At 38.5% G+C, this 27,471-nt stretch overlaps 1 protein-coding gene across 2 annotated transcripts in view; it reads left to right on the top strand.

Moving 5' to 3' along the window:
* Positions 1-2,719: 2,719 nt before the first annotated feature.
* Positions 2,720-27,471, top strand: part of LOC125243440 (zinc finger protein 239-like) — a 79,921-nt gene continuing 55,169 nt past the window's right edge. Inside the window, exons 1-3 of one of the 2 annotated variants that reach the window (XM_048153117.1) lie at positions 2,720-3,210; positions 4,204-4,623; positions 4,708-5,457. In XM_048153117.1, coding sequence (XP_048009074.1) covers positions 3,153-3,210; positions 4,204-4,623; positions 4,708-5,192 — 963 coding nt within the window. In that variant the 5' untranslated portion in view covers positions 2,720-3,152 and the 3' untranslated portion in view covers positions 5,193-5,457. Of the gene's footprint in view, positions 3,211-4,203; positions 4,624-4,707; positions 5,458-27,471 lie in introns of those variants that run through there. The other variant, XM_048153119.1, reaches the window with a different exon arrangement.

Raw genomic sequence — 27,471 nt, 5'->3', positions numbered from 1 at the left:
TTTTGAAATAAAGAGCAGCACAAAGTAGAGTTATAATACAGAATCATCTCATATTTAAGATATCTGTATTAAATCCAGTATAATCACCAGTATAGGCTACATGTAGATTAGAGAGGATGAATTAAAGTGTGAACTAAATGTAAATGAGGTGTGTGTGTGTGTGCGCGCACTCTCACGTGAGCCTCACAGGAGGCGTTTGTAACAATAAAAATACTTATTTTATTGGATTCAATACAAAGCAGTTAAAACACAAATCATCTTAAGCTCTATAATCTAGCTTTATCCAGCAATATTGGAGATGCTGTTACGCGTCCCTCGATCATTTATCCTTCTACACTTAATGCAGTTCAGCATCTGAGGAAGCCTTTTACTCCACAGACTCCCATTCTGGTTTATATTTCTGAAAACTTTTATCTTTTTCTTTCACAAGCTGGACTAATAACAGCTTCCATCATGAGCTACTCTCTGTAAAGTTAAACTTCCCACCACTGTCAGCATCCAGTCTGGATGATCATGTGATGTATCAACAACCAATGACAGAGAGCTTTACTTAACCCTCTACTGCACACATGTTGATGGCACATGAAAAAAAAATATTCCACATAATTTTTTGGTTCATTTGGGAACATTTTATTGATTAAAAAAAAAAATTTCCCCCCACTCTCCCCCAATCCCAAAATATTTTTTCGTTGCCTCAGGGCAACGTTGTGCGACAATGGTACAGAGTCACAGAGAAAATTATCATCAAAATCAATTTAAAAAAAAAAAATTTTTTTTCAAGAAATCATTAAGTAAAAAGGGAAAAACACTTGAAAGACATTGATATATTGAATTTGATACATGCATAGGTCTGTATCATGTAGTGTGCTATGCAATATAATGTACTTCATGTGATAAGATTTCACTCCGTACGAAACTTCAAAAAGCAGTTCTTCTCTGCTGTGACATAGTGGTGTATGTTACAATTTTTGCACATCACTTTGGGTGTTCCTGCACACCCAGGAATCTTGCATCTTCCCTTCTTATAATACATTGTTGCCAATGAGAGGTACTCTCTAAAACCTCCTCGAAAAGTACCTCTTATCGCACAACGTTGCCCTGAGGCAACGAAAAGAAAAACTGAATTTCTGAACATGCAAAATAAAAAAAACTTCATAAAACCTGACAAAAGGCTTCTCTACACCTTCAAACACACAAACATATTTTTATGTACAGTTCATGTCGTTTTAAATAAGATTACTAAAGCAAATAATATTGCCGCCTTCTCACACCATGTGCTCCTGTGACCATGTGTCAGAACAGGACGTCCCACCTTTAAATGGTGCTTGATATTGACTCCAACACCTTACTGAACTGTTCTTTGGTACTTTCTTAACCTTTCTAATTGGTTGTTATCATTTAAAGAAAAATTTACTAAACATGGGGCTTAAGAAAACTTTCCGTTGCCTGAGGGCAACGCTGTGCTGTAGAGGGTTAAACTGAGTCTCGAGGCAGAAGAAGCACACGAGACTCTTCTCCATCACTCCTGAAGATCTTCAGCTGTGGCGGGTGAGAACTTTATGATTGAAGTAGATCTGACTATCCTGACCCTACCTGAATAATCACAGGGTTAAAGCTGAATAATCACAAGACACAGCGACTGACAATATATAGGACCTATGATGTTTGCATATTTTTGTGATATTTAATTTGTCCCTGTTATCTGGGGAATAATATGAGCTTTGTTCATGAACTTTGACATCATAAATGTAAACTCCCCAGGAGTGTTTTTGACATTTCATATCAGGCCTCCTCCGATCACACTCCATCACTGTGAGAAAAGAAGAAATATTTTTATTTGAACAGACCAAACCATAATGTATCAGAATACACTCAGTGTAAAGATAAACATTTTACCAAATAAAAACAAAACATTTAGTTTTAGATAAAGTAATCTGATTAATTACACAATGTTTATTTAAATTATTAATATGGCAATACAATTTATTTATTGAAGTTATACTCATTCATTCAAGAATGAAGTAAATGGCTCTCTTTATGAGTGCACCACTAAATCATTGATTCATCCGATTGATTCGCTCAAAACGCATATTCATTCAGAAACAAAACGAAACACTGTTTAATAACAACATCATACTGAATTAAAAGCAAAACATTTATAATAGTTTTAGATAAAAGACCATATTAATAAAAAACATGTTCCAGAAAGTGACAATGATGTCCATACAGTGAATGAAAGCTTTACAGAAATTGCAAATAGTTTAAGTAGAAATCTAAAATCTCAGAGTTTTTCTCTAAGTGAGATCTTTCCAGCAGGTTTTGTGAGTCTGAGACAGGGAGCGTTTTCAGTTTCTGCACATAAAACTGTTACATGTTAAAGATCTAATTACTTTATTACAATGAATCTTATCATAAGATCAAACCATGTTTCATAGTTATAGTCAATTCATAGTTATTTAGCAGCAGTGGTTGATGAAGATGAGTGCCATTAGTGTTTGTTTTTGTATTATTGGTGTTTTATCCACGTCATGTTGTGAGAAATAACAGTATTATCTTTCAATAGAGCAGTTTTATAGTCTTTTCTCATATATTCTGACTCCAATAATCAGTTTCTCACAGAATAAAGTGAGATGATGTGAATGTCTTGTTGAATGAGTGTTGATAGGATCATCAATATCAACAGAGAAACTGCTGAAAACACTCTTTATTTCATGTCAATAGTTCCTGTTTTCACCTCATTTATTATGCTGATGTCTTCAGATCTGCTGTAAATTGACACTTAAAGCTCATTTCATTGCTGTCAACAGAGTGAGGGGATTTGTGGACCTCAAATATGAACAATTATTTTTGTCTTTATGTGTAGAACTGTTTTCCTTACCATTATCCATATTTGGAATAATTTTGTTACATTATATTCTGTTATCATTTATATATATAAAAACAAACCCAGTAACTGATATTTTTATTTTGGAAGATCAGTTCCTCCCACACTGAGATTCATCATCAGTGAAGCTCCTCCCACAGCAGTCACATCATCAGTGAAGCTCCTCCCACTGGAATGCATCAATAAATGCTGGAATATTCCCATCAATGAGCATCAGAAAGAGCTGAAACCAGTAAAGACTGAGTTTATTGAAGAGGACAGTGAGAACATGAGTGATCCAGAACCCTGCAGAATGAAACACACTGAAGATACTGAAGAACAAAGAGGTTGGTGTTTATTCTTCATTCATGCATGATGCTGAACAACATTCATGTTGGAAAGATTCAACAACACATTTAGATATGCAGTTAAACTCATTTTCAACAAATGGTCAGTAAAGTGAGATTTGAAAAATGTTCATATTGATTGTCAACATCAGGTCAAAATACAGATTATTTTACATTTATTTTATATCTGGTTCAAAATTTGCAATAATGTGACCAAAATTTTAGACATGTTTGACAAAATGACAAAAAAAAAAAGTAATATCAGTAAACACCAAACTGTATCAAGTAAATTCACTTTCCAGAATGGCTGACAGGGTTGTAAGCTTGACTTAAGCAAAAAACTGATTTAAGGTTATTGATAAAGTTGTACTTTTCATAAAATGTAGAAGTTATTCATAGTTATATAGATTATTCTTCTTACAGTAACTTTGGTAACAGGGTTGATGAATGTGATCAACACTGTACAGTTTGTGTAAAAACTGAGACAATGGATTGAGATTATTTTCTTGTCCTCCCATCATGCTGTAGAAAGAGCCCAGATGATGTCACTTCCTGGGCGTCACAGTTTTAAGATGAGGAAAATTCATAATGGGGTTGAGGGTCAAAATTCACTTGAGTTTGTTTTCAGTGTCCCACATTCACATGTGTGGAAGTCTGTGAAAGAAAAAGTGTGACCAACCCTTAATCATTAAACAGTTTTAGTAAAATAAATATCAATGTAAAAGTTGGTATCAAAATATGGCAATTGTGTCATTCATTAAAATATGTAATAGTTCTCACTACAGAAACATGGTGATTTGACTATAATGTTTTAAATACAATAATTGTTTCAGGGACAGAATAAATATTTAAAAAGGGATCAAAGTGATCAGAATATTTCATAGCAGTTGTCTACTTCAGTACATGAAGGTTCACTGTTATGTTCTTTCACTTCATAATCCTCATTTTGAATTACTTTAATATAATGAAAATTAACTTTTATTGTGATTTCAGAGCTGATGGAAGAAAGCGAGGAGAGTGAAGAACTGAGTGAAGTGGAGGAGAAACATCATGACAAACCTGAAGAAAAACCTTTGAGTCACTCAAAGACTAAAAATTCTTTTTTAAAGAAAAGAGACAAGAAATCTACAACCTGCACTCAGTGTGGAAAGAGTTTCTCAACCAAACAAAGTCTTGATGTTCACATGAGAGTTCATACAGGAGAGAAGCCGTTCACATGTGATCAGTGTGGGAAAAGTTTCTCAACCAAACAATATCTTGAGATTCACATGAGAGTTCATACAGGAGAGAAGCCGTTCACATGTGATCAGTGCGGGAAGAGATTCACACAAAAAGGACATCTTAAGGAACACATGAGGATCCACACTGGAGAGAAGCCGTTCACATGTGATCAATGTGGGAAGAGTTTTACAACAAAACGAAGTCTTGAGATTCACAGTGGAGTTCATACCGGGGAGAAGCAATTCGCATGTAATGAATGCGGCAAAACATTTCTCTGGGCATCAAACCTGAAGTCACACCAGAGAGTTCATACAAAGGAGAAGCCACATTCATGTTCTGTGTGTGGAAAGAGTTTTTCACAGCTGTGTAATTTACAAGAACATGAGAAAACACACACTGGTGTGAGAGAGTACATGTGCTTTGAGTGTGAGAAGACTTTTATTTCGGCAAACAGTTTAAAACAGCACCAGAGAATTCACAATGGAGAAAAACCTTACAAGTGTTCACACTGTGACAAGAGATTCAGTCAGTCGTCACATCTGAAAACACATGAGAGGATCCACACTGGAGAAAAACCTTACAAGTGTTCACACTGTGACAAGAGGTTAAATCAGGCATCACATCTGAAAACACATCAGAGAATTCACACTGGAGAAAAACCTTACAAGTGTTCACAGTGTGACATGAGATTCAGTTATTCATCATATCTGAAAACACATGAGAGGATCCACACTGGAGAGAAGCGGCACACAAACATGTGATCAGTGTGGAAAGAGTTTCTCTTCTAAAAATCAACTGAAGATACACATGAAGATCCACGCAGTGGAGAAACCACATCACCACAGTCTGAAACCACAATAAGTAGTTCATCTTTATGTGCTGAGAAACAAAGTAGTTTCCTTACAGCCACAATAAGCGGCAGGACAGTTTGGTGGTTGCTTAGTGTCTGCTTGGAAAATCTGAATCTTCTCCTGAAACTACAACAGAACGATCAAATCACTGTTAAGGGAAAAATCCATACAGTCTGTTTTAAGGTCAGTGTTAAAACAGACTATGGATTCTTCCCTTAAGGTCAGTGTGACCATCTAGTGACTTACACTTAGTGAACAAACTGTCATGTTTCTATCATTGTCATTTACAACATAACAATAAAACAACCTACAACTGACTATTAACTTGCTGTTGCTCATCTTCATTCGTTCCATGTTAAATCTTCCACCATTTTCCTTCATCATTCCTTCGATCTTCTGTAGTAGTTCTTGTACCTGAATGTCTGATTTACTCTTGATATTGCAACAGTAAAATTGTCCTCCACATTCAGTCAACAGCACAATCTTTCAGTTTAAGATGTTCATCAATGCCTGTTCCAGATCCTCCAGTTCATATCCATGCATGAACAGAATCGTGATGTACTTCTGAACTTCAGTAGTAAAGGCAAGCAAAAAACAGGCCATCATAGTAAGAAAATTAGACAGTTTGCAGAAAATATTTACAATATTTCAAACCATGCCTTGACAAGTGCTCCATTCTGACAGTTCACAGAATTATATGTGGCAAGTCAAAAAACATCCCAGATGAGACAAAATCTATTAGGCAATCATAGTAAGAAAATTTGACAGTTTCCAGACTATATTTAGAATTCAAACTGCCAAATAATAAAGACACAGACAAGAATGACACTGTGTAGACTCACTGGGCCCATGCCTTGACAAGTGGCCCCATTCTGATAGTTAATGAGAAGACATGACACTGCAAACAGTTGATTATTGCTACCAGAAATGGACAAGAGGATGACTGCGTCAACAACTTGTGTTCCTTCACCCGCCGGATCAGGCATTAAACATGCACCCTGAGCCTGGCCACAGACTGAGTGTGTCTCACCTCTCCGGTAGACATTTGTGTGCCCTTGGTCACAAAAGCAGGCCTGTGGATTTTGCATGGTACCAGGTTGTCAAGAAGCCCTTGTCCACCATTATGGCCATGTCAGGAGTGAGGACATCAATGATACCCGACTGCTTGAACAGCTCCCGGTCACTGATTGACCCCGCATACAGTCCAGAGACAAAAGTTACTGCACCATGAGGTGCCATTCCTATCAAAGCCTTGAAGGTGCAGTGCGATTTGTAGCTGGAAAAGACCTCACTCTGTAATAGCAGAGATGAAGGCGTTTGGCAGCGGAGCTCGGTACAGTTCAGGATAACCTGGGTTTCTCGGAAATTCTCAAATTCCTCTGGCAGGTAGACTCATACTCTCTCTTTCGGCAACCAAATTTGCACAGTACCTAAAAGAAAATAGAGGAAGTTTGCCCAAGTGGTTATGATGCGGCTCACTGTAGTCTGATGGACATGGAAGCGATGAGCCAGGTCTTTCTGCTTGAGGCCCAAAGCAAGGTGCATCATGAAGAGGAAGAATTCATTGATTGCAGGAAGTGCCCGAGTCTTCACATATAGCCTAGTCTCCCTGACTTTGGAGCTGGTGATGCGAATCATCCTGTGTGTTGAAGGTTCAATCTGTTCCCAGAAGGCCATCATGTGTTTATAGGTTGCAAATCTGCAAAGAAATAAATTGTTTATTTTAAAACATTTAAGGCATAACACATGGTACAATATTAGGTAATTACTACAGTCTTAAACTGATTCTCAAATAATGAAACTGCACTGACTTTACACACACCCACTCCTCAACACTCACACACATCCTAACACATTACTCTACACACACACACAAGTTCCCCCTGCATTATACACACTTTAGTCCCATTTATCACATTTAGTATGATACTTGTATGATACTTGATGATTATAAAGACATTCAGAACATGTTCAATGATGGATGGTAAAACCCTATTCAGAAATTTGAGAGGTACGTGAGCTAAAAACTAAACAACAATAACTAAAAAACACTTTACCATTGTGCTAATGGCAAATAATAATCACAAAATGGTTTTACCTTGTGTAAAAGTGAATATCCTCATCAAAGCCCGCAAATCTCTGGAGGCCAAAGCGGCTGTTCACCTTGGCCTGCTCCAGCTGTTTCCACAGATCTTCTATCTCTCTCTTCAACTCTTCATTTTCACATAGTGATAAGTCCAGAGCTGCAGGTTCCAGAACTGAACAATAATCATGTCCACGATCAATTTCCATTGCGTTTTCCTCCATATCTGAGTCCGGTATTAGTGGTCGATCCCGTCGTTCCTCGTTCTCAGCGGCTGTGTTTATAAATCTTACATTGGCTCCGGCCTGGCGGACACTAATAGATCACGAGACCTGTTTTATGGCTATTTCGATAGATTCCTGAATACTTCCCCCATGACTTCAAAGGGACCGCAGCCACCTTGGATCGAATTACAGCAAGCCGGGCACGCACAGACATTACAGCCAAAACCCAACACACACACACAAACATGCTTAGAGATTGTATGTACAGTTATTCTCAAAATATGACTGTGCCAAAATGCACCCGTCGTGTATGTCAAGTGCATGTATGTATCCCGAGTGTTTAAACTTAGTTTAAATGACTGTAGTTATGCTAGTGTAATTTCTAACGATTACATTTGACTGTAAACTATAACTTCTTTTATATGCTTTTCTTACATGGCAAGTTTAGTTTCATTTCAAAGCTCTCTGTAAGCCTCATTCAACAATGCATGTCACATAACTGTAAAATGCATTGTTCTATTTTTAATGGTACTGTGAAGAAAGTACTATCCGATCTGATACCTCATAAATTATGCAACTCAAGCCACAAGACAAGACAAAGGAAGTTTTACCTGCCAAATAGGGCACCCTGTTTGTCTATAAAAGACAAGCACAAACAGTTTTTTTGTCTCTCGATTCTCCTTGAATCATCCATCGCCTTCTCTCGTGCACGTCTCTCCCGGACGTTAATTTTTATTGCAACATGATAAGTTTTTTGTGTGTGAGCAGAGCTGATTTGTTTTGAATTCGGACGGCCCGGCCCAATTTAACTAGCCTGACTACGTCAGACTTCCTACTTCCGCTCAATTTCATTTCGCTTCTGTACTCAGTCTGATACAGCGTCAGAGCTTTCTGTTTGCCACCGGTCTGGAAACAGCCGGGCCAATCAACGAACAGAGGGCGGGCTGAGAGCCGTGACGTAGATGCTAAGCGCTGAGTTTTACATTTCATAGGTTAGAGAAATCGAAAACTGAAACGACCACGGAAATGGGAAACGAGACACGGGATGCAAACTTCGGGATGCATTAACTTCGCATAATCTGCAAAAGTCGTTTACAGCCATGTTCACTCCGGTATTTCGCTCGCATCATCATGTGTTTACAACAGGTTTACAGTGGAAGTTCAATCATAGATTTGAGTTCGATGCATGATGTCTGTGCTTCGATGCGGCTGTACAGGCGCATAACATACGTCATAACTAAACGTATCTGATTGGCTTACGGGTAACCAATGATTTTAAACTTCAGACAAGCGCCCCCTAGCGAGAGAGAAAACACTTCTCTATTATGCCATTCCAGACTCTGTCTACGAAGCAAAGTGAAGTAGCAGAGTCTGGTATTACCCAGGCTACAATTTAACCCCTGGGTAACACATTTCTATCTGGATACTTTAGATCTAAATTTGTTGCCCAATTTCAATAGGAAAGTCCCAAAGCAACATCGCTCGACAACACTGCCCCGTGTATCATCACCTTTACACCTAACTCACCTCAACTTCGTAAACCTTTTTCATTGATGCCTGGACCCTACCCTTAATTATGCCACCTAAATGATGCTCTACACTAACAACCCTGTTAGAGTTGAAAGAATTTAAGCCCTTTCTGACAGCCAAAGGTGCCTCACTTAAGAAGGACGTTATAGTAAACAAAGTCACAGGTTCCGCCATTGTTGTTTGACTGTACGGATCTAACAAGCGGAGCGCTTGGACCCGGAAGAGTCTAAACGTCACGCGTGACGTCACACTTAACAACTGAATAACCATACACATATTTTTACATTAGTAATAATACATCATGAGAATTAATATGATTGCACCCATACTCTATCAGAACAGTGTGAGAGAGAGATGCATTAAAGACGAGACCGTATATATACAATCTCTAACTCTAGTGTTAATACTTAGGTCAATATCAATATGAGAGATGTAGCTAGCTGGCCTGCTGTCATCTGCAATCTCTAACTTACAGGAATAACGTGAGCTATTGTTAGACTGTAATGTACCATAATATTATCGTAAATATGACAATACATAGGTGGCAATGGTAATAATGCAAGATTTGTTGTATTTTGTGAACTTCTTATTACTAATCTCAAATGTATTCATAGAGCGGACTTCACAAATCTAATGTTAGGCTAACATGCACAGCTAGCTAAGTTAGCTTACCTGAATCTGACAACCTGTTCAGCACCCGGCGTGACTTCTTTACTGGAACATCGTAGCTGAGCCATTTCTCGGGGTAAGGGTGTTCGTCAATTGGCTTCCTGTCCATGAAATGGTATGACCACACATAACGGCACTTTGGTGAGCACTTCAAGTTTAGCTCCTTCAGCCATTGCCTCAGGTGCTCCTCGTCTTAAGGTGGTGGGTGTAAATTGTCCCTCAGCTGGAAGTAAGATGACAAAACGCCACCCTTGTTGTCGCGGAAAATAAGGTGAATAGGGGCTGGCTGCAGCTGTAACAAAGAGTATGGAACCCAAGAGGCGTCACTTAGATACTTTTTGGGCAACAGCCTCTAGATGGCGCTCCGGTAGCGCGGCCACCATTATAAATTATTTAGTTTAAAAGAAGACATTTCAAGCTTTCTATAGATATATTTCTCATGTCTGTGAGGCAAGCAGCATAGTTTCAGTTCATTTAGCCTATAAGATCTGCTCCAGATCATGTGCAAGTGATCGCGCCCACGCATCCATGAATATATTTGCTTCTTATTTATTAAATCCAGGCAATTGGTTGATGAAACATTGATTAAAATTAAGATGCAATTTTTTCAAAATGAAATTCACTTTAAGTTTTGTTTTGTAGAAAGCCTTTCTTTAACCCTTTAAGACCGGATGGAGCGTCGGCGCTCCCATTTGCGTGTCTCTCTTTAAGAGCCAATAAAAACTGAACCCATATAGGTAGCACAAAAATTCTTTTTGCATACAAAACCAGAGACTTTACAGGTTCAGATCAAGCGTCCGACATGCTTCTGTTGCATTTCACCCTCTAATGAGTCTGAGTAATATGCGTTTAAAACAAAAACAGCACAGCCGCTAACTAAATACAAATATGTATATTTCACGTGCTCATAACTTCATGAAAAATGCACAGATCATAGAAAATCATTATTTAAAGCAGATTCTCATGATTAAAATGAATCCAAAATCAACAAAATGTATTGCGTTGATCACAAGATATTACTCACGGAATGATTTGACATACATGGCTAAAAACATGTCTCTCATCTTTCCGGGATGCAGTGTGTATCCAATGTTCCCAGACCCATCCATGTTCGTTTTCAAACGTGGAATAACACAAAATAGGTATCATTTTAAAGCTTACAAACTCAGCTTTTCAATGCATCTAACCATTTTGAAAAACTCCAAATGATTGCTGAGAAGTGCCTTTTAAACCGGAGTTTACCGCCCGTGGGCGCCACCTGGCTGCGAAAAAATGAATAACAATTTATTCAACTATACTTTAGGCCAGTGGTCTCAAACTGCCGGCCCACGGGCCATTTACGGCCCACCCTCCCCCTCTACCCGGCCCGCAACTGATCACAAAAATAAAACATAATCCGGCATGCAAAATTATTATTATTATTATTCTCTAGTTGCTATCTGTCTGATATGCAAAGAAAAAGTCGCCGTTCTATGGGGGCATTCACATATCGCGTCACATAAGCGGCCGAGCCGCATTCTCCTTCTTTCCAATGCGCTTTCGCTCCAGTGGCGTCTGTCGTTGCTATGCAACCATGAGCCGCGCTCTCAATCGCTTCTATTATGAGCGCGCTTGCCTAAATTACAGTAAAAGCACTTGACTTTAAGTCACGAGCGCCGATTTAAACCACAGAAACGCGTCCGATGCAACCATTAAACGTTACCGATGCTCAAACGGCATCTTGGACAAATGTGGCTCAGCTGTGTGAGCACAAGCGCTGCAGGTGTCTGGCAAGAAACAGAAGAGTGTACAAATGTATTCAGGGATTGTATTTGTTCAGTACAGTGTTGTTCAGTGCAAGATTTTAATGTTATTTAAGCTAACATAAAGTAAGGGAAAATACTTCCACTAAATGTTAAAAACTAATAATGTATGTAACAATGAGAGATTTTTATTTTTGGCAAAATAAAGTTGATATATTTAGCTCTAGTTTTTTGTTTATTTCTGACTCCTCCACGCCACAAGTGTTGCTGGTTTTGTTCCTAAATTACTAATTTTTTTTTTTTATTCCATGCACCTTGTTGGATGTGAGAAGTTGCACAAGACTATTGCAATTAATAGTATTATTAGTAATATTATATTAGTTTATTAGTAGTATTATATTAGTAATAGTATTATATAATTATATTACACTCTGTAACAATGAGAGAGACACTGCTGTTTACATTTAGTATGGTAAATAAAATATTTATAGTAGGCCTATAGGTATAAAAATATTTTAGTAGGCCTAATGAAATTTGAAGTAAATGAGAAATAATGCAAAGGAAAGTAAATTTTCTGAAATGTTGCGCTTTCTTGCGCTTGAAGGTTAATATGGCCCTCCTATGAGGTGTCAATCACAGAAACGGCCCCCCGCCAATTTGAGTTTGAGACCCCTGTCTTAGAGGAAACTTGAATCTTGTCTGATGTTACAGGGACAGAGGGTCAGATGATCATGTGTGTTTATCCGGTGGAGAGAGACTGATGAAGGAATGATGTCGTCAATGGCTTTGAGTGAGTATACTACAGAAATTAATACAAATCTTAAATATTAACTTGTAGTTTATTTTAATTACTGTAATTTCAAATAGATATATATTACAGCACTTCTGATTCTTGATGTCGGTATGTTTGCTGCAGAGCTTTGTGGAGCAGGACCTGCAAGGCAAGATGACGGCGGCATTTGTGGGGAAAAGAAACCTGAATAATGACTGAATTTATATGTTTTAGTGAACTAACCCTTTAAGCCCCTATTTACAGGTTTGCTTTTGGCAGATGCTTTTATCAAAAGTGACTAACAGTGCTCTTATTACAGGGATGATCCCCATGGAGTAACCTGGAGTAAAGTGTCTTGATGAAGGACGGTGACAGCTGCGGAGATCGAACCAGCAACCTTCTGCTTACCTTTAGCCCACTACACCACTAAAATAATAAAGCTGAAACAAAAAAAAGCATGTAATTGTAAAAATATTGAATGAAATATGGCAGGAAACTGAATTCTGACATGAATTATTAAACGTTTCAATCAGTTTAAATGTTTTACATGTAGAGCACATGAATGTTTGGAGCAGACACAGCAGCAGCCAGATTGTCCCGCACATCTTCTGCCACTCCTGCTTCAAGGTTGTGGGGTTCAGGGGTCCATCATCATCTCCCTCATCCTCTGGATCAAAGATGTCCCCATTGAGAGGAGCAGCAGAGAGGGACATTATAGATGGCAAAGACAGGCGAAGGTGTTCACGGTGGTCAGCTGCTTCATCAGAATAAAGCTGCAGAATTGGCGCAGCTGTGTTGAGATGGCAGAAGGACTGTAAATACCTGATTGTTAGATCAATAAATTTGACTAAAGCTTTGCCAAATTTCATGTGTTGTTGACTTGTATATGTATTTATTTATTGTGATGATTACTTTTATTCATCCTATAACTCATTTATGTTTCCTATTGTCGGTAAATAAAATATATTTATTTTATTAATTCATGCATTAATTCATTGCTTGACTGTAAATTGAGATGTATTCACATCAGCTGTATTTGTCTAGTGTGTGTTCATGCATAGCTATGTCATATGACAAAACATTACGTTTTGCTTGTTTTACTAATACATTATCTTCAGTAAAAAAGTCATATAATTAAGTATTGGTCAGCATTTATTATTATTATTATTATTATTATTATTTATTATTATATTATTATTATTAGTGTTAGGGTGGTCTAGCAATGCTGTTCATTCTGGGGTAATCTTATCTTTAGTAGTAATACGTCAGTCTTCTCCAAAGGTGAGATCTTCGAGCAGCTGTCCGATATCTCCTTTGTGCAGATATTGCAAATGCTGAGGAAAACCGTACAAGGTAGCGCTGTCAAGTTACTGGTGCTGTGAGGTGTTGGTGCATCTGTCATATCTTTTTTTATTATATTATTATTACAGAACTAACAATGAACAATCATAATGACAAAAAAAAAAGAAAAAGATTATATACACAGAAAAAAAGCACAATGACAAGGTTAAATATCTGAATAATTCATCATAAGGCTTCAGAAATTTTTTTTTTTTATTATAAGCCAAAGGGATGAAATGACAGTTAAATTCAACAAGAAAAAGGAAAACAGGAGATTTAAGCCACTTTTGCTTGTGGATAAAATTGTATGCATATAAAATAAAGAAATTAACAACATATTCAAGAGATCACGATTTTGGGTTTTCATTCAATAAAAAAATATATATCATTAAGGATAAAACTGTGGGTCACATTAGGGCAAAAAAAATCAATTTCAAGATATTTACAGATATGAATTAAACCAGTCACTCGTATCTTTTAAGTTGTTGCGCTTGTGATAACGTCGTAAGTCACATGATAACGTCGACATGGCGGATTATATCCGGATCACATTCATACTCAACGAGATTAGTACCTACTCTTTTAGTACTTACTGAAATTAAGTACCTACTCAGCGAGTAGGCGGTTTCGGACGCAGCCAATGTCTTTTCTACCTTTATGGACCTCAAAAGGTGTAATGGCATTGCAGCCTATGTGTGGATCATATACCCTCAGATGTTATCAAAAATATCTTAATTTGGTTTCTGAAGATGAACAAAGGTCTTACGCATGTGGAACGACATGAGAGAGAGTGATGAGTGACAGAAATTTAATTTTTGGGTGAACTAAACCTTTAGTGGGCATAATGGACATGGTGAGGACACAATGGATGTTGTGTGGACATCAACAAACATCCTGAAAATGAGCTTGGCAACTCAACATAACTATGAATACTCCATAGTCAATCCCAGAAAGTTGTGGGGGTAGCCCCTGTTTAAAGAAAGATTATGAAGAATTGTGACAATGACTATCAATCTTATACATGTTCTTGTTTATTTTCATTGTAAATGATCATTACCTCAACACCCAGGCATGACTGTTCATCACCTGGCCCAGGCATGAGCTTTTGTGCAACAGCCCTGATAAAAATCAAGAAAGTGTTATGAGGAATACTTAATTTAAATACGCACAGTATAATTCAGCTGGGGAACACAAACAGTTTCAGAAATGCAGAACATTAAGTGTTTGGTTTAACATGAGATGCAAACAATGCTTACATCCTTTGAACATAAAGAGGTACAATAACTATGCATAGTTTGTCCAAGCAGCCTTGACAAGTCAGGGGAACATGACTGCAGAGTGTAACAACTGAGACAAATCAGACACAATTATTTGTTATATTAAACAAATAATTGTTTAAAACTTACTCTGGGGTCTGTCCCCCATCCCCCGAGAAGACCAACCTTAGTTTTATTGCCCTGTAGTATGTGTGAGTTGCACATGGAGAAGCAGAGACAAAGGGACACAGAAAACCTGCATCTTTCCTGCATTTTTCCCACAGAAAACAGACTTTCCTGCATTAATTTATAGACACTGTTCTATAAAGAACATGCACATCCCCAGGAAATGGTATCTATTATTACTGTTGTTGTATTGCACTAACAGTGTATTCACATGTTTTATGATACATTTAAGATAACTTCAATTATGCCATGTTTAGTGGCTATGCTTTTGTATCGAGAAGATGTAAATGCTTGTGCATACGATATGTTTGTAACACAGCAGAATTGCAAGACTCTTTAATAGTTCCTCTTCAACAACTCAGCCATTTTAATCACGCTCTGTTATAAAAAGCCCCCATAGAGGAATTTTGCCGCTTGGAGATTCTACCCATTTCATTGGTCAGGTCAACCCTTAGGGGTGTGACTTCTCCCAGAGCTTAAAGACGGTACACAATGCTCCTCCCTCTCTCTTACTTCTCCGACAACACAGCGACTTCAGGGGTTGCCTGTGGGCCGGGGCCTGCCCTGCCCCCAAACATGTGCTTGTCTAGGAGAGGAAGAACTCTTTCCAAATTAAGAGCTCAAGTTGTTTCATATGTCTTCGACCAATGCAGAAGTATTGGTTACAACTCCAGACCAAATCATCAAGGATTGCTCCTCAGCCGGCAGGTTTTTTCACATAGCATACCTGACTGAAAGGGCTCATTATGCAGCTCATTATGCAGCTCATTATGCGGATCTTTAGTCTTCTCAGGTGTGAATCACGGCATTATTCATGAAGATTCACGCCTCCCCACATATTGTGTTTCCTGACAAAAAGTGTCTTAGAAAATTTAAATCTCTGTATTGTTTTATATGAGTGAGTAGGCTGGATCATTTTTACATTTTGAAGCAAAAATTCTAGTCTACAACCTCCAAAACCCAGAAGTCTTGTGAACACATACGTAATATTTGCTTTTTGGCCTTATTTCAGTGACTTAATTTTTTTGTTTTTTCAATAAACGTTATTCCTTCAAAAATACAAACATGTACATACATGTTCCTCACATATTATTGTAGCCTAGTTTGTGCTGAATACAGTGTAATGACACCTTTTCGATTAATATGTTTATGAACAACTGAAAAAAGCACAAATGTCAGGGCATGTCAAAACTTCTCCAGGGCCCCAAAAATCCTCAGACTACAGAGGGTGGTAACACTTTAGAATAATGGTCATTAGTTAACATTAGTTAATGTATTAACTAACATGAACTAACCATGAGCAGTTCATTTGTTACTGTATTTGTTCATTTTTGTTAATGTTAGTTAATAAAAATACAGCTGTTCATGGTTTGTTCATGTTAGTTCACGGTGCATTAACTAATGTTAACAAGATTTTAATAATGTATTAGTAAATGTTGAAATTAACATTAACAAAGATAAATAAATGCTTTATAAGTGCAGTTCATTATTAGTTCATGTTAACTAATGTAGTTAACTAATGTTAACTAATGACCATTATTCTAAAGTGTTACCCAGAGGGTTAATAATCATAATGAGTTATGAATAATTATTAATATTTCCCCTTTGAGTTAATTCGCTACAGAGGGAAAGATAACCTTGCTTCCCAAAGAACCTAGCGTTAAGTGGAGCTGACAGTTGTGCTCACAAACAACATTGATGCGCTCTCGATATTTTTTAATTAAAATAACCATAGAAACTGATAGTTTCAATCACTTTTATTGGTTAAAATGAATGGAGAATATCTTGTGTTTTTCAATGGCTGTTCGAGCCCTCAGGATCGGTGCTTATGGTTTCATAAACAAGGCCCAGTTCTATGCTGGATTTACAGATCGTTTGAAACTGAAAGATGGAGCGGTCACAGTGATAATGATCCTGCTGATCCCTTTGGAATCTGTGTTCCTCTTTAAGTCTTCACTTTTACGTCATGCGGACAGTGCACGAACGCGGACAGCCGAAGTATACCTGGGGTTTTACGCAATCACAACTGGATGTACGGGAACCCAAAAGGTTAAAAAATATGACTTTTTTCTATAAGCAAGATTTTCCCAACTGTCAATTCAATCCTTATTTCTTTTCCAATTTAAAACGTATTACCAATTTCAGTGTCATGTTTATTAAGGCTTTGGTTAGTACAGATAAGCCTCTATTGCAGGCCTATTTGAACCACAGTGAGGTCTTGGGTGATTTTAATGTCAAATTTCATAAAAGAAATAAAGACATAATGATTGTTTTCAGAGACTGATTTGAGTACGTGTAACAGTTTAGCCAAAGTGAAAATAAAGGGGAAAATAAACTCAAACTACAAAAACAAAGGCACAATGTGAAACACATTTGTATTCATCCTCTGTGAATGGATTGCCCACACATTTTAAGTAGAACCACTGCCTACAGTAATCACAGGTGATCTGTATAAGAGTAACAATAAAAACTGTTTTAAAGAAATGGTCCATTCATTATTACTTTATGTATGCTACACAAAACGAAAAATGCTCCGCCATAGCTACACAAAGAACATCTTCAGAGTCAAATGTTTCTGCCTCTCCTTCAGTGTCTTTTACAGTTTCTGCATTTCCTCCAGTGTATTTTACTGTTTCTGCATTTCCTCCAGTGTCTTTCAATGTTTCTGCATCTCCTCCTGTGTATTTTACTGTTTCTGCATCTCCTCCAGTGTCTTTCAATGTTTCTGCATCTTTTCCAGTGTCTTTTACTGTTTTTGCCTCTCCACAAAAGTGGCACAGTTCACTTAGGTCATCTATGAGGTAACAGTACAACACTAGTGAAAGTGATGCACACCAAAAAGCACATCAATAGCATTCATGAGTTTAAAGCCATACCAAATTGGTGTAGCAACATTAAAGCAATCTCCATTCCGAACTGTGTTACGTCTTGTGGCTCACTGGAGAAGTCAATTGTAGAAATTTGCAGAATGTGTTCTGAAAACTGAAGTAGTAACAAGACACATTAACTGTAAAGTATTGTACCATTTTAATGAACATGTAATATTTTTATATAATGCTATATCACACCTTCAAAGCAAACACACCACACCAAATAGTGTCCATATAAAGTGGGAGAGGCAGGCTTTCACTCACTCAGTGTGAAACTGAAATACCCTTTGCTATCATCATTGCTCTACAAACAAGATAGAGGAATTTTCTTTCAAGCATACATGTTTCACAATAACACTACATCTGATTGTGGGGCATGAAAAATACCTTGTTGCCTCCAAACACTTTTTCTTCTTTTTCTGCGAGTCAAGCAGAATGTTTTTTTTTGTTGGGATAGGTAAATAGCCTAGGTTATATGAAAAGATATCCGGACAACATGACAACATGGGAATTTTAGTGCAAATCAACATTAAGGGAATATCTGAATGACACCATTGCAGTGGTGTGGGGCACAGGAGAGGAAAGTCAGTGGCATTTTCATTGAAGAGAGGGGAGAGGATCTAGTAGCTGTTGAATGCTTTGGTTCAATACATAAGACAATTGGTGAGGATGAAGTGATGGTGAAGATGGTGAGTTCAACAGCTGTGAGTGAAGGGCAAGGGAAGTCTAATTTCTTTATGTGGTCTTTCACGTTGAGGTTCTTGGGTTATTCTATGGGGTATCCGGGGTTTGTCTTTTTTGAATGGTTTGAGATGGTCAGTGTTGATTTTGGGGGGAAAAAATCCACTTTTTGTCTTTTAAATCTGCACCTTTTTTCTTGTAAATGGACAATTTCATAAGGTCCCAACAAGCTGTGTTCAAGCTTGCCCCCTTTCATCTGCTGGGCCCTTATGTTTTTTCGCAGGACCTTCTGGCCTACAAAAAATGGTGCTTGATTTGCCACCCTCTGTCTCCTTTCCCGTTTCTTTTTTTATATTTTTTTTAGAATGTTGTCCATTTTCTCCTTCAGAGAAATGGCATTAGATATAGTGTCCTCTGCTAACACAGATTCCACAGTGCTGTTGACCTTTTCAGAAACAACACTGAAGATTGAAATTATTAACTTCTAAATGATACTACATGATATTTGTATGAAACAATGTAAATTATAGCATACCTAATACGTCTCTGGCACCTCACAAGGATATCGGGCCTCCGTGCCAAACATTAAAGGTGCCCTAGAATTGAAAATTGAATTTACCTCAGCATAGTTAAATAACAAGAGTTCTGTACATGGAAATGACATACAGTGAGTCTCAAACACTGTTGTTTCCTTCTTCTTATGTAAATTTGATTTGTGCAAAAGACCACTGAAGAACAGGCGAATCTCAACATTACACCGACTGTGACACAACAGTCGGGATCATTAATACGTACGCCCCCAAATTTTGCATATGCCAGCCCATGTTCAAGCCATTAGAAAATCCATTATTAATGTCTGGATGTGCACAGCCGAATCAACAGACTTTATGCAGGTAAGCAAGCAAGCAGGAGCCATTGTGTGGGTGGCCAAACACACACAATTGTTAGTGTCATCAGGGGCACTGCAATGCTCTCTGGTATAAGAGCATGCACTGGGCTGAGTTCAAGGACTGGAGCTAACTCAGGGACTGGAGAAGACACTGGAACGGATTCAGGGGCTGGTACAGGCTTTAACCAGAAGTGGTGGTGGCCTCAAAATAGAGAACTGTGTTTTATAAACCTAAAACTGTCAAACATCTGTCCTAAATTCATTAAAGGGGCTCTATGTAAGATTTATACTTTAATAAAGCATAAAAATACCCCAATATGTTTGCAGATATTTAGGAAACATGCTAAGTTCACCTACTTGTTTCTCAGAAAAACAATACTACAGCCAGATATTCTACTTTGAAATTTGTGTTCCGTGTTGGAATGTCTGTCTTTGTTTTGGTCTGTGTACGAAACCTTGTGCTGCCAGTTTATCCAACAGTATTTCGATATCACAGGTTACCAGTTGGCGGAGAACACTGCATATTGCAGCCATGGAAACCAGCAAACAAACTGGGTCAGAGAATCGCAGATTCTACTTGACCTAAAGCCTCTGGATCCATCTAATAATCATTATGAACAACAGCATTTTAAAACACAGATAAATCAACTTATCAGCTTACAGTGTGTAAATCTCCTCAGCTTTCATTGTCAATTGCGCTCCCTCTTGATGCGTATCCTTGGCCACCCGCGTCTCTTAACGAGGGGGCTGGGAAAACAATATTTTAAAATTGGACTGTAGTACCTATTTCAACCACTGGGTGTCATTCCTACATAGAGCCCCTTTAAACTACTCTCTGACTTAATAGTTACAAGAAAACCAGGAATATTACCCATTGTAAGATTGTAGCAGTTTCTCTTGATGTAATGTTTCATTGTGAAGGGTGGAGAAGCATCACATTTTATATTAAGGGTGTGATCTTTGAAATTACACACCTTCAATGGAAACTGAAGAACATTTGCAAGCAGTTTCAAATTGTCATCATAGACAATAGAGGCATGCTTTCCCACAAGATCATCCTCATAAAAGATTATTTTCCTGCTCGGTGAAGGGCTCATCATCAGAAGTGGTACAATCAATTTTGTCTTGCACAGTTTCACCAAGCTCAATCACATGAAGTTCATCGATGTTGAAAGGAAAACTGGGTGAACCAATCACTCTGGAAAAACTGTAAACAAACTTTTTAGCATTAGAACATACCACAGACATAAAGGTGGCATGTAATCTTCATCTGAGCTGTCATCGACATCATACTCATCCCCATATTTTGACGTCTGAATTATTTCACTATCCCAATCTATACTGAAAGGACAGGACGGACTGTATGGGTAAACCTAAATAACTACCTGATAAATATACAGTATCTGTATATTTATCGCCTTGGATGTGTCTTTGGGGTCATTATCATGTTGGAATACTGGCCTGCGGCCCATTCTCCAAAGGGAGGGGATCATGCTCTGCTCATTTATGGTTCCCTCATTGAACTGTAGCTCCCCAGTGCCGACAGCACTCATGCAGCCCCAGACCATGACACTCCCACCACCATGCTTGACTGTAGGCAAGACACACTTGTCTTTGTACTCCTCACCTGGTTGCCGCCACACACATTTGACACCATCTGAACCAAATAAGTTTATCTTGGTCTCATCAGACCACAGGACATGGTTCCAGTAATCCATGTCCTTATTCTGCTTGTCTTCAGCAAACTGTTTGCGGGCTTTCCTGTGCATCATCTTTAGAAGAGGCTTCCTTCTGGCAAAACACCCATGTAGACCAATTTGATGCAGTGTGCGGCGTATGGTGTGAGCACTGACAGGCTGACCCCCCACCCCTTCAACCTCTGCAGCAATGCTGGCAGCACTCATACGTCTATTTCCCAAACACAACCTCTGGATATTACGCTGAGCAGGTGCACTCAACTTCTTTGGTCGGCCATGGCGAGGCCTGTTCTGAGTGGAACCTGTCCTGTTAAACAGCTGTATGGTCTTAGCTAGTGATGGTGAGATGAAGCCTCATGAAGCATTGAAGCTTTTTAGTCAAGTGGTTCACAAAAGGGTTCATTTCTTGACGCTTCATTTGCTCACAATACCACCTGGTGATCAAAGAGTGTAAACAAGTAGATACATTACAGATGACCTGATGTGAACTGTGATACACTTTATTTTGCGGCAATTATGGCTTAGAAATAACGGTGAAGGAAAAAATAATTTTCCAAAAATACTTATATATATTTATTTGAATGTAATGTGTATTTTCTGGTTGTATATAATGATTGTATAACATAACTGTGTAATAAACGTATTGGTTTTTAAATGAATGGGAGAATTAAATGTGTGTAATAAATTCTTTGGTCATAACAGGCAGGAGGGGCGATATTATTATTCTAAAACCACACATTCCGAGGGGATCCCATGGGTTTATATATCTGTCAAAATGTCGCGCCAAGATTCGAACCGCATCCAGTCGAACCATTTGAACCAGTCAGGCAGAAGCGAGGCTTCAAACGTCATCAATGACGTCACTGATCTAAAGCGATACAAGCTTCGATACATGCTTCACTGAAAGCTTCCGGGATTTCTCGACACACGCTCCGAAGCCTCGGCACAGACCGTAACATCACTAGTCTTAGCCACTGTGCTGCAGCTCAGTTTCAGGGTCTTGGGTATTCTTACGCTGCATTCACACGGGGCGCCGGCGTTAAAGCTTCTCATTTACTTTGAATGGGTGACGTCATGCGTTGCCGAACTGAATTGTGAGTTCCGTCGCATCGCTTCACTCGCGTTGCAAGTGGCAGAAGTTGAAGATTTTCAAGCGCCAACGCAGGCGTCATCCAATCAGATGGACCTATGCAAATTCTGTAGAGCAGTTGCTAGCCAACTGCGTTCGTGCAACACTGGAAAGTAATGTGATAGGCTGTAATCAACACATGCTTCAGACACACCCTCCATCAAGCGTTGACGCTGACGCCCCGTGTGAATGCAGCGTTATAGCCTACACCATCTTTATGTAGAGCAACAATTATTTTTTTCAGATCCTCAGAGGGTTCTTTGCCATGAGGAGCCATGTTGAACTTCCAGTGACAGAGTGAAAGCAATAACACCAAATTTAACACACCTGCTCCCCATTCACACCTGAGACCTTGTAACACTAACGAGTCAAATGACACCGGGGAGAGAACATAGGCTTGTTTGAGATGCGCCTAGCCTTGCCTGAAGTTCAGCCGAGAGTAGGCGGCTGCAGTGAGGAGAGGAGTGAAAAAAGAGCAGGCAAGACGGACAGTTCTCTGTTCTCCTAGTGGATCAGAACCTACGAGATAAAAGGCGGATATCGCGGGATTCACACTCGTGCGCTGTGTTGCTGATAAACTGGATGTAATTTAAGTTCTGTTGCTTTTATAAGAAAATAAACATAATGAATAAGACACCCAAAGCACGTGTTATTCATTTCCATTCGAAAGATGTGTGGATCAATAATTTTAACTTTAATTGTAGACATGTTTTTATATATATTTTTTATAAATGACAACAATCACATAACCCACAGAGAGATCGCACTGTCAGAGACTTTATTTTACAATAAGGTCATAATAACATGATATTAGAGTATTAAAATCAAACATTTTAAAAGAGCTCAATACATCACGGTTGTTTAAACCAATAAGCTTTAAGCTGTGTCGTCAGTAGGGTTGCACGGTGTACCGGTACTACGGTAGTATCGCAATACTAAAGCTTCAAAATACTGGCGATGCCACTGTATTTTTTAAACGGTAGTATCGTCAGTACCGTAAGGAATGTTGTATGTGCAGCAGGTACACTTCAATTGAACATGCGTGTCTGCAAAAACATTACAAGAGACTGCCGTTGACTGTCTGCTGTGCCCTGTGTAGTAAATGCTCTGTAGATTTAGCGCCTTATTGTTTCCTGATGCTTCAGTTAATTTTGCAATGAGATAAAGTTGCGCTTGCACGTTGTTGTTCGCAGTGCATTTTATCTGGAGAAAGGGTCTGAAATTCACTTAATTAACATCATAAAATCTTTATATAAGAATGAATTCTCACAGTTTTTCCGTTGCTCATTTGGCCACTTCTGGAAAAGATTAAATAGTTTGTTTCTAGAAACATCTTTGCGAACACGATTCAGACAAATGCAATTCCATTCATCAATAAGCTATAGCGTGTTTGCACTCGGATCTTATCAATCATATCAATCGTGATTTTATAATTATAAATGTATTATATGTTTTAATATATATACTGCTCTCCAGTCAGGGTTAGATATTTCAAGATAGGCTGGCAAAAATGCTCCTGATAGTTCGTGACACGAGCAAGAGCGCTGTTTTTGTTTCGTTTCTAAATGAATCTGTTTTTGAACAAACTGGGCGAGTCACTGACTCACTAATCCATTCATTAAGACAGTCATTTGCTTCGTTCCTGAATGAATCAGCCGTTTTGAACGAATCACGGTTGAATGATTCATTGACTTAATCATTAACACTTGTTGCCACCTACTGGTGACTTTAGTCTCCCATCTAAAAGTAGGTCTATTCTATCATTTTTTTCCGCCAACATTTTTATTTCTATATTCAAATTTTTACATTTGAAACATCAATATCATAACATTATTTATGCAATTGTAATTTAAGTGTAAATGCATAAATGCTACATCGTAATGTCAGTTCATACAGCTTCTGTGCAGTGCTAAGATGAATTTTGCCGTCGCAAGGTTTCTGACACACGTCAGCATGACATCAGAGCAAGGCGCCCCACCCTCGGACACATTTCAAACCAGCATGCATCTCGCGGTGATCACCGGTGATCGGTTCTGCGCAGAATTTGCTCATCTCAAACAAGCCTACAATGGCTAATTGAGCCCAATTTGGACATTTTCACTTTTTACTCACTTTTGTTATTTTGAGGGGACAGCTATTCAGCTGTCTGTGTATAATTGTTTTCCCCTGTCTTTCTGTCTTGTGTTCCTGTTTTGTCCCGTGAGAGATCCGCCGCAACATGCCAAGGAATCCCTGTGGCATCATCAGGATTTTTAACCAATCAACATACATGACATCTGTGACTCTGTTTTCTATCCTTGTGGACAAACCAACCTGGCGGGATTATTTTGCTTTGGACTTCTTCACAGGACAGCGTTGTTCCTCAATGTGCTCCCAGATTCAAAATGCCTCACCGATGAGGTCGAACCATAACACACAAACACACACTGGACTTAACTCCCTGAGGTCTGAAAACGCGCCGGCGCGTTTTGCAGGATTTTTTCACATTACAGCAAAACAGACTTAAAATACTCCGTCATTTCTTGTCATAGAGACATAAGTAATATATCAATTGAAACTATATGTCTTCTTTTATTTGTGTACACTCAGAGTAAAAACACAATGTTGTGCTTTTTGTAAAATAAAGAAAACTAACATGATGCGTGATCTCTCCCTCCCTCTGAACGAAGTCCAATCTGACAGTTCTCAGAAAATGAACGGTAACTTAGTGAATACTAATGACAAAAAAAATGACACTTATGTCTAAAGAAACGTTAAAATGTCAGGTTTTAAATCGTCCAAGTCAAATCGAAAACAAACATTCTGTGTTTATGTAATCTGTATGAAAAGAGAGCCATGTCAGAAGTCCACGATTCAGCTCATTACCCGCTAATGCGGCCACGCCCACGGAGCCAGCGCTATTCAGACGCAAATTCAGAGGCAATACATGCATTCATTGTCTCAATCGTGTATTTATTGTCTTGAAAAGTGTTTATTTGGATGTTAAAGCCATGGTTGTTCAGACACTTTGCATCACAGAAATACATTATATTTTAAAGAATATAATAGAATACCGTTATTTTAAATTGTAATAATATTTCACAGTATTGCTGTTTATGATGAGCTGAGACATTATTACAGAGGGTTTTTTTTCACAGTCTACCTGACTGAAAGGCCTCATTAATATGCAAGTCATTTCAGGTCATTATTATGTGATTCTTTTGTCTTCCCAGGTGTAAATGGCCCATTATTCATGATCATTCACGCCTCCATGCATACTGTGTTTCTTGACAAAAAGTGTCTTACAAAAACTAAATAAATATATTGTTTTATATGAAGCAGTAGGCAAATCTATGTTCTTGTGAACATAGATTTAATATACTTTTTTTGGCCTTATTTCAGTGACTTAAGTTTTTTGTTTTTTCAATAACCACGCATAAACATTATTCCTTCAAAAATACAAACATGTACATACATGTTCCTCACATATTATTGTAGCCTAGTTTGTGCTGAATACATTGTAATGACGCTTTTGTCATTTATATGTTTATGAACAACTGAAAAAAGCACAAATGTTAGGGCATGCCAAAACTTCCCCAAGCCCCAAATCAGCCTCAGACTCCAGAGGATTAAAAGGACAATCTTACACACACCTACATTTTTGTCTATATAACTGCACTCATTCAACAGTTTTAGGATGGAAAATAACAAACTTTATTTGTGTAGCCTGCCTTATTTAAGCAGAGTGCTACAATCTTCACTGCATGTATATTTATAACCAAACGAACTATAAAACACAGTTCTTCCTCTATTCGTTTACATTTTAAAAATATTAAACATACAGTGGGGCAAAAAAGTATTTAGTCAGCCACCAATTGTGCAAGTTCTCCCACTTAAAAAGATGAGAGAGGCCTGTAATTTTCATCATGGGTACATTTCAACTATGAGAGACAAAATGAGAAAAAAAAAAATCCAGAAAATCACATTGTCTGATTTTTAAAGAATTTATTTGTAAATTATGGTGGAAAAGAAGTATTTGGTCAATAACAAAAGTTCATCTCAATACTTTGTTATATACCCTTTGTTGGCAATGACAGAGGTCAAACGTTTTCTGTAAGTCTCCACAAGGTTTTTACACACTGTTGCTGGTAGTTTGGCCCATTCCTCCATGCAGATCTCCTCTAGAGCAGTGATGTTTTGGGGCTGTCGCTGGGCAACACGGATTTTCAACTCCCTCCAAAGATTTTCTATGGGGTTGAGATCTGGAGACTGGCTAGGCCACTCCAGGACCTGGAAATGCTTCTTACGAAGCCACTCCTTCGTTGCCCGGGCGGTGTGTTTGGGATCATTGTCGTGCTGAAAGACCCAGCCACGTTTCATCTTCAATGCCCTTGCTGATGGAAGGAGGTTTTCACTCAAAATCTCATGATACATGGCCCCATTCATTCTTTCCTTTACACGGATCAGTCGTCCTGGTCCCTTTGCAGAAAAACAGCCCCAAAGCATGATGTTTCCACCCCCATGCTTCACAGTAGGTATAGTGTTCTTTGGATGCAACTCAGCATTCTTTCTCCTCCAAACACGACAAGTTGAGTTTTTACCAAAAAGTTCTATTTTGGTTTCATCTGACCATAAGACATTCTCCCAATCCTCTTCTGGATCATCCAAATGCTCTCTAGCAAACTTCAGACGGGCCCGGACATGTACTGGCTTAAGCAGGGGGACACGTCTGGCACTGCAGGATTTGAGTCCCTGGCGGCGTAGTGTGTTACTGATGGTAGCCTTTGTTACTTTGGTCCCAGCTCTCTGCAGGTCATTCACTAGGTCCCCCCGTGTGGTTCTGGGATTTTTGCTCACTGTTCTTGTGATCATTTTGACCCCACGGGGTGAGATCTTGCGTGGAGCCCCAGATCGAGGGAGATTATCAGTGGTCTTGTATGTCTTCCATTTTCGAATAATTGCTCCCACAGTTGATTTCTTCACACCAAGCTGCTTACCTATTGCAGATTCAGTCTTCCCAGCCTGGTGCAGGTCTACAATTTTGTTTCTGGTGTCCTTTGAGAGCTCTTTGGTCTTACCCAATAGTGGAGTTTGGAGTCTGACTGTTTGAGGTTGTGGACAGGTGTCTTTTGTACTGATAA

Source organism: Megalobrama amblycephala, linkage group LG1 (assembly GCF_018812025.1).
Source record: "Megalobrama amblycephala isolate DHTTF-2021 linkage group LG1, ASM1881202v1, whole genome shotgun sequence".
NCBI classification, from domain to species: Eukaryota; Metazoa; Chordata; class Actinopteri; order Cypriniformes; family Xenocyprididae; genus Megalobrama; species Megalobrama amblycephala.
The sequence above is the reverse complement of the archived record's forward strand: the minus strand, read 5'-3'. Positions and strand labels throughout refer to the sequence as shown.